Source organism: Poecilia reticulata, chromosome 5, assembly GCF_904066995.2.
Source record: "Poecilia reticulata chromosome 5, P_reticulata-male-v2, whole genome shotgun sequence".
NCBI classification, from domain to species: Eukaryota; Metazoa; Chordata; class Actinopteri; order Cyprinodontiformes; family Poeciliidae; genus Poecilia; species Poecilia reticulata.
In genome coordinates, this window is record NC_088834.1 from 8899538 (window position 1) to 8910858 (window position 11321).

An 11321-nucleotide genomic window follows, 5' to 3' on the forward strand; every position below is an offset into this window, starting at 1 on the left:
CCTCAACCTGCAAAACTTTTTTTTTTTTCTTTTACCTTTTATTATGTTGAGAGTGGTTTAAAAATCCGCTTTACATTTTTATAATCCCATTCCTAGATCCGCACATTCCTTTGGCATATAGCTATATTCAAAACCATAATTTTACTTCAGTCTTGGACTTCGTTTCACACTTTCAAAACTATTTTATTCTATAAGCCAAGGGAAAAAAAAACAAAACAACAACAACAACAACAAAAACACCTGCAAGACTCCGTGGATGAGTGAGATTTGATTTGTCCCACTCAGGTGTATCGGTTACACCAGCGCATGCGCACTGCACGATAATCAGGTGAAGTAAAACTCCATGGTTTCAGTCAGTCGCTGGATCTCAGAGGGATTGCCGCAACTGGAGCTTTGCAGATGTCTGTGCTGGAGAGGATAGACTGGAGGGTGAGTTGATTTCTCCCCCTGCGTGCTTGTGTTTAGTTTGGTTTCTCTTACGACTGATTTCATTCAAACAAAACTTGTTTTAAGTTTATTGCCCTTTTTCCTGTTCAGACTGGATTCCTATTATTTTGTATTTTCCCCTCAGTCATTGGTTTGTAATCTTGTAGCGCTGTATGAGTTTCAGAAACTCTTGTGGTTTAATAATAGTCATGCAGAGTCTGATTCGCTTGTATTAAAATGTTGATTTGGGGATAGATTTAATTTAATGTATTTGTATTATCAATTCATATTTAGGGTAAATAGTCAGTTGCAACCATGTCTATAACCATACTATAAGTTAACCCGTAAATAATATGTCCACATAATAATGGGACATATTATTTACGTACAGTAGTACAAATGTAATTGCTTGTTTGTTTGTTTTCAAGTTAAAGCCTGTCCGTTTTCAGCTGTTACCCACCTTTTCAAAATTTGTTTTTCATTTTGTTGCTAAGAGTTAAATTAATCCAATCACCTGGCAGGACAGGCTCATTGGCACGTGTGGTATTTTTTTTTAATTTACCCGGGAACAGATCCAGTTCATCTTTACACCTGACATCAAATGAGTCAGATATCACTGTCATCATTATGTCAAGCTGCACTTTTCAGATTGTTTAAAGCATTATACAGTCCAGCCAAGCGTGACTAACTTCCCTCAGCAGGCCTGCTAAAGAGGATGATATTTAATCAACGTGCATTTTGCTTCTGCTTGGCATCACAACAAGCCAAGAAGCAACACGCTGAAAAAAAAAAAAAAGAATAAAAGAAGAGGATAATCCTCTGTCGCTCACGTCCCGTGGTTCCCATACTCACTGGAATCACAGCTTGGGTGGATAGACGCCACAGACTCTTTCCCTAAAGGACAAAAGGCTGTCCATTGTAGGCGTAGACGTCAAATTATATTATAGTCGCTCCCGACTAAAGGACAGTGAAGGACACTGATGTCAAACTGTCGAAAATAAAACTCAAGTATACTTTATCAGTCATGATAAACTACTTGATAAACTACTGTTTAATTTAAAAATGAGCTCTCGTCTAAGATGTAAATGGAGCTCAACTAACAAAGAGTTGTTAGTTGAGATTCTTGGAGTTTCGAAAGTCTTTCGTTTCTTTTTTTGAGACATAAATAATCTGTTAAACTTTGGGATTTGTTGTGGTTTGAAACGAGCACTTAACGACCACTGAGAAAAACCATAACATTAAAACCTCATTGACCTGTTTATAGAGACGCCAGGCGTTCAAGCTGCTTTGGAGCTGATTTAGGGGGAAAAAAAATAAATAAATAAATAAAATAAAACAGCATTTTCTCCGAGACAAAAAAAGAAAAAAAATATATATTGGATTTTTTTTTTCGGAATATGCAGTATGAAACCAGTGAAGAAGAGCAAAATGTCTACCACGATCAGATATAATAATGTCTGTGACTTTTGGAAATTTAATGCTGGGATGCAGAAAGAGAAAGTGACTAAAAACCAATGATGTCTCATTTTTTAACCTGAAAAATAAATTAACAAGTAAATTATGTATGTTGTAAATAATTATCAAAATGATCTACATAATAATAATAATAATAATAATAATAATAATAATAATAATAATAATAATAATAATAATAATAATAATAATTGAAGACTATATGAAATCAAATAATAAAAAAAATATTGTTGAAAAAAATATATCTCATATAACACGGGGAATCATTGACTTGAAAATAGCAATTTTAACGGAAAAAAATAGGGCTTCGATAAATTTCTGTAACTCCCAAAAGGATTTTAATTCCCATCGTGTCGGTTCCGGGCAGTACACTAAATACGCCACTTTTTAAGTTTTATCGATAGGAAACGTGTTCAGCTAGCGGTAAAATAAGCTGTTTTCTTTTAATGATAAGGGGATTTATTTCACAACACCGGACCCAGTTGGTTTACAGGGACTGTAATCCAGAACATCTGGTAGTCTTTTCAAAAACACAAGCCCTTCGGTTCAGGAACCCATTGGGTTTGAAGAGAAAACCAAAATCAGAGGAAACCTAATTAGTTTTGTGGTAAGAAGCTGTGCCCATGGCTGCACACAAAAAGTGATTTAGAAGTTTGGAGGGAGGGTTTCAATTTTTGACACCGACACAAGACACAAGACGGCTGCACAGACGGACAGGCTTCTGATTGGGCCATCCTCCCGCCAATCAGATGTTTTTTTTTTTCTTCTACCCTGTCATCTGCATCCTTGGACAGGGTAACGCCCTCTCACAAGTGGCTGAGCAGATATAACACAGAGCTAATTTTTTTTTTCGACCCAATAGGATTGAACATCTCTGTTTCGTCCAAAAGAGGGAGTCAAGTTTCTTATGCAGCAGTTTTGCCCACTTTCACAACACAACTCCAGAGCGTACTGACCGGAGAGAGAGAGAGAAAGAGAGAGAGAGGGGGGTGAGAAATATTGTTTGACGACTGCTTTCTCTCACAGTGGGTACGGAGACTCATAGGCTCAAAGCTTGTCTGCTGTGGGAGCGTCAATCCGTGGGTCAGTTTGCCCTTGAGCCCTCACCTCACAACTTTGCTGTCTGTTTGCTGCAGCAGTAAAGCAATCGGGTTCATGATCTCAAGGGAGCTCCCATTTTTTCCACACCTGGATTAACCCAAGGCGACGTTTTCTTTTTCTTCCTCTTCTTCTTGCTTTCTCGTTATTTTTTATTTTTTTATTTTTTTGCAACGGAGAAACTCGGACAGAATGTTGTGGAAACTAGCTGACAACGTAAAATATGAAGAAGACTGTGAGGTGAGTTTTGGTAATATACCCTCGTTCAAAGCGAACTTAGAGTGAAGAGAAGGAAAAGTTTGGTTTTCAACAGCACGAATTATTGCTCGGGTTGGTGTTTGTTTCCATGTGCGAATAATAATTTTTTTTAAAAAAGCATGAAAAGGTCTGTAACATTAACAAAGTAGTACGTATGTTTGGACAGTAATGCTGGGCAAAACTTATCAAAATAATTTACAACTTTGAAACTTTGATGCAGTTATTGAAAATAAAATTGAATAACGCTTTAAGAAAATAATAATAATAATAATAATAATAATAATAATAATAATAATAATAATAATAATAATAATAATAATAATAAATAAAATATTTAGTGTATTATGGTAAATGATTTAAAATACACCTTTATTTAAATAGGTAAAGACAAATCCTATTACCAGTCCTAATGTGCACCCAACTGGTCATTATTTTTATTGGAAATCTTTCAAGAGATAAGGTATTTGACACCTATAATTTCCTTAAGCGATATATATCCCCACTTGCCCTGCAGTTGCCATCTCTCTCAGCTGTCTTGTCTCTTCCCTCTCAAAGGAAAGGCATGACGGCAACAGCAATGGGAACCCCCGGCTGCCTCACCTGCCAGCGGTCAGTCAGCACCTCTATAGCCCGTCTCCTTCCCTCTCACACTCGGCTGGTTCAGACTTCCAGCCCCCGTACTTTCCACCTCCGTACCAGCCCATCTCCTACCCCCAGTCCACCGACCCATACTCCCATCTCAGCGACCCGTTCAACATTAACTCCATACACCAGTCGCCTTCGTCGAACCAGCAGCAGCCGTCCTGGCCCGGCCGACAAGGCCAGGACGGACTCGGGAGGAGCGGACTGGCGAGTCAAATCTTGGGCCTCGAGGGAGGCTCGTCCGGGGTGAGAAGAGAGGGGTTCCGGCGGCCGGAGCTCCTGAACCCGCACAGCCTGGACTCTTCAGTTATCGGTGATAATATGGGAATTCATGACATGGGCCCTGGACTGGAAGACGTTCAGGTAAGAGAATTGTAACATGGAGTTACTGGACATGGAGCGAAGCAGATTCATAAACCCATTTGGATTTTTAAAAACCTTGTGGATTAGTCTAAGAAGTTAAAAAGTCACCGATTAACAATTTCAAAATTTTAAATTTGAGGTAATTTTCCATACTTTCGACATTTACAATAACCCAGATTAAATATCACCTTCTTCACATTTTTTCACTCAAATGGTGATTGTGTGACTATAAAGTTAAACCCTGTCAAATAAATCTAAGTTTACTCATTTATGTCGCATCAACAAAATATCCTTATCTACTTCTTTCTGTTTTTCATCAGCATGTAGATGACCACAGTATTATTATGCCAGATCAGACAGTCATCAAAAAAGGTAAGTTTTCCCAAATTCTTTAAAGTTAGAATTTAGAAAAAAAGAGAGAAAGAGTGAAAAAGAAAATGAAAAGGAAAAAGAGTGCTCTTGTTTGAATTTGCTGCCTGGGGTACATTTGCCTTTGTAGTCTTTGTGCAGCCAATGCGGTAATTACTAGCAGGAATGGGAAATTATACAACAAGAACTGTGTTTTTTCACTCTATATTCCAAAAAAATACCATGCTTCTGATGGCATGTCAGGGCACTGAGTGCACAGAAGGAGGCAGCTTTTTGTCTTTTATTTGCACTACTGCTCTGCACGATGATAATCCGCATGTAGCCACGAGATGCACTCATCTAAGCTTGACATGATCCTCCACCTATTCTGTTAGTGAAGGTGCTTGAATGGATTCATCAGTGGGAAAGGAGCTGATCCCTGCTTTCAAATTCGCCCGGCTGTAGCTGACATGACGGGAAAATTGAGCAATCTGGCAGCCGGGCAGTGTTGAGTAAGGAGCAGAGGAGGAAGGCTTTGAATCATCTTTCAAGCTCTTTATGGCAAATCTGTTCTGATCACGTTTTCAGGAATTTAGGAGTTGGTCTTGAATCTGGAGTTGTGTTTGGCTGTTTGCAGGACCAGCTTCTGGTTGGGTGTGGCATTTGGGTTGCACTTGAAGGACAGTTTGGTAATCCATTGGGGCACGAATTGTGTTTTGTTGCTTTGACAACAGGGTCCAATAAAACTTCAGACAGACAGATAGATAGACAGATAGATAGATAGATAGATAGATAGATAGATAGATAGATAGATAGATAGATAGATAGATAGATAGATAGATAGATAGATAGATAGATAGATTCCACAATTACAAACAGAAAGCTATTTATGCAGCAGAATAAAGCAGCCCATCTTCATGTTATGGAAATCAGTGATGGGTCATTATGTTGTTCCCATGCTGAGGGCCACGCTATAGGCAATCTAGGTTTTCCCACTTGTAAACAATGGCATGTCATTCCCAGGCATGTGCCCCAGAGGAGAAGTGAAACACCCATGTGACTCTGTGATTTCTGTCTCAGTATTAGGACTACGAGGTGGCAGGAACCTTGATCGCATACAGAGGACTTATTATCAGGGGGGCTTTCTTGCTGGTGAGGATGAAGATAGCTGTATTTTGTATTGTAGTGTGCTGTACTGTTTTTCTTTGTTTGTCTGCAGACTGTCAGTCCTTTTGTGTTTGATTAAAATAAATCTATATTGAATGTGATCAAAAACAAAGTTGTAAATATTTTTAGAAGACAGCAGGTCCTTTACAAAGTAAGGGTTTAAATGAGGTTCAGCTTGTTTGTGGATACCTGTTTGTGGATGGTGTTTAAAACGAGGGCTAACCTTCAGGCATCCAGTGTTTCACGAACCACACAATATTTCGAAAGGTTCAAGAAGATGTTTCTTGTAAACACTCTTTCACCAAAGACTGGTTTCCTCGGAGCTGCCTAATCGTACATACACACAGTCACACACGCACAGCTTCTTGTGATTACATGCAAAAAAACAGACATTCAAGGAAGGATTTAGAGCTTATTTACGTACACTGGAAAAGGGCATATGCAAACAATCACTGTTGCCCAACCACAATTCTTTTATTTTGTGTTCATAATGTAGGTTTTTCCCTTTCTCTCCAGGCCCTGTCACACTACCGAAAGGCAACACGCTGGGCCTTCCTTTCCAGAAAGAGTCACTGCTGGGCATGGTATCAAACCCCACAGAGGTGTTCTGCTCCGTACCGGGCCGCCTTTCCTTGTTGAGCTCCACGTCCAAGTACAAGGTTACTGTGGCTGAAGTCCAGAGGCGTTTGTCACCCCCGGAGTGCCTGAACGCATCACTCCTGGGAGGAGTTTTACGCAGGTCGGCGCTTAAATTCATTCATCATGACAGCTTGACTGGATTGAATATAGTTTTTTTTTTTTTTCTGTTTGACCTGATTTTACTTTCAACCTTAAATGTTATATGTCTTCTATCTGTAAGTCATTATAAAAACCTTTGATATAAATCATAGTAACACAATAGAGCATTAACCATAGCTCAAAGCTCAGTGACTCATGGAAAATACTTTGTTTTTTAAAGTTCAGCTTGGCTTGTGGTCTTTTTGTGTATTTTACAAGGAATTCTTTGTTCTAACATGTTAATCTAAAAAGTGTTTGATTTATGTTTGCTGTTGTTTGCATAATGTATAGTTTTATCTGTGCTATAGCAGTTGTTCTTTTGTTAGTGTTGTAGTGACAGTCTGTGGAAGAATTGGGGGTGGGGGTTACCATTTGTACTTAACACCCCTGATCAGAGCAAATTTTTTTGTCAAAGTGCATGTTTGCCACTTCCCATGTGCCTTTGTTAATGCTGACATACACAGCGCTTTTTATGTAGGTCAAATCCTTAAGGGAGGGGGTTTGTAAGTACAGAAGGGAGGGGAGTGCGTTGAGACGTTGTGGGGGGGGGGAGTGAGGATTTAGTCGCACATGCCTCTCCAAAGATCTCTCACCCACAATATAGAGGGAGAGATGCCGGCCTGACCATGCAGAAAACGGACTCTGCCATGGCAAGTTAAGAGTATGAGAGCCTCTACAAATGCGAGTTTGAGTGATGGATCTGTTTTGTTTTTCTTTAAGGTTTGGAGAAGCACTTTATATTTTAGAATAATAAACATGGAGTGAGACCTTCTTTTCTAAAATATTCCTACACTACTAAAATTTCACACACTAGTTATTTTCTTTTAATGCACATGTTCAATTTTCTCAAATAATAATCACCAAACTCATAAAATAATAGAAAATACTATCAAATAGTATTGGTGAGATTCTTTTTTCTTAAAATGAAATAATGTGCATCTTAAATATGCTGCTGCTTTCAAGGATTTGGACTCAATTTAATTTTATGTCATCCCGCAGAGCCAAGTCAAAAAATGGAGGTCGTTCTCTGCGAGAGAAGCTGGATAAAATTGGACTTAATTTGCCTGCTGGAAGAAGGAAGGCGGCCAATGTCACTCTACTTACCTCACTTGTAGAAGGTATGACGCATCACTCAGTAGCATATCGCACCTTTCTGACTTTTACTGCATCTTACGCCGGCTGGAATGCTGCTCAAACAGTGTGGGAATGTACGAGTGTCATTCTCCTCAGCGTAGTGTGTTTTTATTAGAGCGCAATCATAAAACAGTTCAAGCCGCCTGTCAAACAGCTTTGTTCTTGAGAAAGGTGTTGAAGTAGCTAGCAGTATGTATGCATTTGGTGACCTTTTTTATGGGTAATTAGCCTCTCAAGTTGGTCAAAATAGGAATAGAAGAAAGGATTTGCCAATGACATTTTTTTTTTTTTTTTTTACTTTTGTCTTGAGCCGATAAAAACATGTCCATGAGGCATTCAGGCTCTATTCTCTTAGCTGTTCTTCTATAAACAGCGATTTGGATCCACCAAAAAGAAATGGACTGACAGACAACTTCTAACAAGCAAATGTCTCTAAGAGATAAATTCTTCTCTGGTTAGTGTTGGAAGAGTAAAATCTATTTTTTGTATTTGTTTGTTACTGCTTAGTAAAAAAATACTTATTTTGTCTTCATAATCCCAAACAAGACATCACCAGTCTTTAATTACATACTTTGATTATTATTATTTAGTATTTTTTTAATGCAAACCAGCCAAAATCCACTCAGACCAGGTTATATTGGTGTAGTACTATTTTATGGCATGAGCTAAAGGCAAGATAAAAATTTGTCACCTTGTACATGCCAGATGTGTCTTGATACGGTTAGACTTTCATATGATCACAGTATCGCTTTCAAAACGCCTACCTGCCGCTGGCTGAAGCAGGATATTTGTTTTCCCTCTCTAGATTCCCATTCATTTTTATAAATAGGCTAATGATTCTATGCAGGAGAATGACTCGAGGCCTGTTTTATTTCGAGACCTTCAAAGCTGAATTAAGCGTTGTTATGTTGTGTTCAGCTCCCCAGGAGGGCCAGCTGACCTTAAAGCTTGTGCTTCTGAACATCTGCCTGAATCCTGTTAGTTATGTGCAAGACTATCAAAAAAGCATAGCTTGAGGTGCTTTATGCCCTCAGTATTACCATTTATCCACATAAGCCCGTTATGACAGTGCAAATCAAAGCAACCTCAGGATGGAAATAAATTCCTTCCACCGGCTTTGTTTTCCACAGACAAGAGGTCATTCTCCAGGTTAACAGATTCTGTTTAGATGGCTTTCTTTCCAACAGGTTGAAATGTAGGGTTGAATAGATAAATTATAGATCTTGATGCATTTACAAGTCACATTTGAAAATGTGATATTATCATATAGTGTGAGATAGTAATATAAAAACAACACCAATTTAGTCGTAAAAAGGTAACATAAAAACAATTCACATTTGGATGTAGGTCCCAACACATCAGTCATGAAAGAATAAAAGTGTTTATTTGATATTTATTTCACATTTCAAATGATTTAATTCACATGCAACGCATTTTTTCTGCAAAGTGGTCAAAAAGAAATAATTGCACATTTAAGGTATCTTCTCTACACCTCATAGGTTTTGTTTCATTTATTTTTCAACAAGTAAACAAAAGCAGACAAATAATAATGTCAAAAATAAGCACTGATGTAACATTTTTATTAGTTTGGGCAAAGTGTTTAGGAAAAACATTTTTTTTTTTTACAAATTCTTTTTCACTCTTAGCTCAGTGTGGAAAACACTCATCTTTACAATATGTTTGTAAATATATTACAGGGTGACACATATTCGCTGTTCACTGGGACAGGGGGTACAAATATGAAATAAATATATTTCCATTTCTCTTTGCCAGCAATTGTATGTTTGTTATTTAAAATAAGGAAAATGAAAACAAAAGTCTGACCCAGTTCAAACTGCTGCTCATACATTTTGATCAAAGACGAGAAAATGTAATTAAATTTAATATTTCACATTTTCATTACTTGTGTCTTATGAGTAAAGCCTTTCAACTTAACATTCACAGACTAAGGAAAAGGTGCAATTCAATAATATTTGGAAGTCTGTCGTTTTTGCTTATAGACTGTCCTCGTTGAGCATAGCTTCTAAAAGAACTTAAATAGGTGTAAAAAACATGACTCATGCCACCAAAGTGCATGTTAATTATGTTGAGCTCAGACCAGCAGAGCCACTGTTGTCACTTCTACCCGGTTTAGAATTCGACACCCTAATTACTGCAGTTGTTTTGGAAGGAATGAGTGTAGCAGTTTGAGGGAATTGTTTTCTTTTCATCCACAGTATGAACTTTTCCCTTTGTGTGCAAGAATATGGTGTGATTTTAGAGTAGTTTTTGAGGAGTTGCCTGGAAGAAGAAATGTCTTGTGTCTGGTGGTTTGAGCTAACAACTGATTTTTCATTTTTTGTTTCTACAGGTGAAGCTGTTCATTTAGCAAGAGACTTTGGTTATGTATGCGAGACTGAGTTTCCTGCAAAGGCAATAGCTGAATATTTGGGCAGGCCCCATGTGGAGCGCAACGAGGTCAACTCTCGCAAGAACATGCTCCTCGCTGCTAAGTCAGTATTTCTAATTTGTGGTTTGCATCTTATTTGCACGCATTTATTCACTTGTAACAGAGTCAGGTTGCAACTTGCCTTTTTTTTTTTTTTTTTTAAGTTTTTCAAAGCTCTGTTATTTTTGCAGTAGAGCAGCTACCTTACTGAAACACCCACTGTGTTATCTATTGGGTTGGCTTTCAGGCCAAGTATATTATTGCATCCATCCTGACTTTGGTTTCTCTCCCCTCAGGCAAATCTGCAAAGAATTTACTGACCTGCTCACACAGGACCGGTCACCGTTAGGAAACTCAAGGCCGGCGCCCATCTTGGAGCCTGGAATCCAGGGCTGCCTGACTCATTTCAGCCTCATCACTCATGGATTTGGTTCTCCAGCCATCTGCGCTGCAATGACCTCCCTCCAGAACTACCTAAATGAGGCGCTCAAACAAGTGGACAAGATGTACTTGAGTTCTGGCAGTGAAACTCAGGGATCCTCGGAGAGCGGGAGCAAGTCCACTGACAAAATGGACAAGCACAGGAAATGAGAGCTCAAAAGGAGAAAACCTGAATTTCACAATCACATAATACACTCATTCTTGCTGCCCTCTCCCTGTTTTGGACTTTTTGAAACTTATCTTTAGTATTACCATTTTGAGAGCTTATTTTGTATGTGGGTGTGTATGTGTGCTTCCGATGTAAATGTATATTTCTACAAAACTTTGGATTTGTCACAGATGGTTACACGTCGGTAAGTGCTGACTCCAAATAGGGAATTCTGTGGACTCGGCTTTTTGGGAGTTGCTTCTGTGATGGTTAAACATACCGTCAAATAATAGCTATGCAGTTCCATAAAATTCCAACTCAACTACAGGTTTTTTTAAAGGGGGGTGGAAACAAGTGCATTCAGTTTTTTTTTTTTTTTTTTCTCTAGTGGACATCATTTCAAGATGCGTTGCAATGGCTGTGAATTCCACTCAGCACCCCTCTCCCTGTCCTCCCCCTTCAGTCTGGAGGCAAATCCACTGATTTCCTGTGTCTCAATGGACCTGCAAAGGACCATTTTTAAGTGTGAGTGTGTGTGTTTATGTGTGAGAGACAGACAGAAAGAAAGAAACATAGCAAAAGAGTGATGCAAAAATACACTCTGTTGTCTTTCTTTTT

At 38.5% G+C, this 11321-nt stretch overlaps 1 protein-coding gene across 4 annotated transcripts; it reads left to right on the forward strand.

Moving 5' to 3' along the window:
- The first annotated feature begins 293 nt into the window (after window positions 1-293).
- On the forward strand, window positions 294-10767 carry tfap2c (transcription factor AP-2 gamma (activating enhancer binding protein 2 gamma)). Of its 4 annotated transcripts, none has more exons than XM_081606974.1 (8): window positions 295-429; window positions 3811-4260; window positions 4581-4632; window positions 5689-5760; window positions 6292-6514; window positions 7552-7670; window positions 10037-10178; window positions 10411-10767. In XM_081606974.1, exons 1-8 carry the CDS (start codon window positions 400-402, stop codon window positions 10703-10705), a joined length of 1383 nt encoding a protein of 460 aa, XP_081463100.1. In that variant the 5' UTR covers window positions 295-399; the 3' UTR covers window positions 10706-10767. The 4 variants fall into 4 exon arrangements, with proteins under 4 accessions (XP_081463102.1, XP_081463100.1, XP_081463099.1 ...); XM_081606973.1 differs by lacking the exon at window positions 295-429 and adding an exon at window positions 2748-3237; XM_081606976.1 differs by lacking the exon at window positions 5689-5760 and having other exon boundaries at window positions 294-429.
- The last annotated feature ends 554 nt before the right edge of the window (window positions 10768-11321 follow it).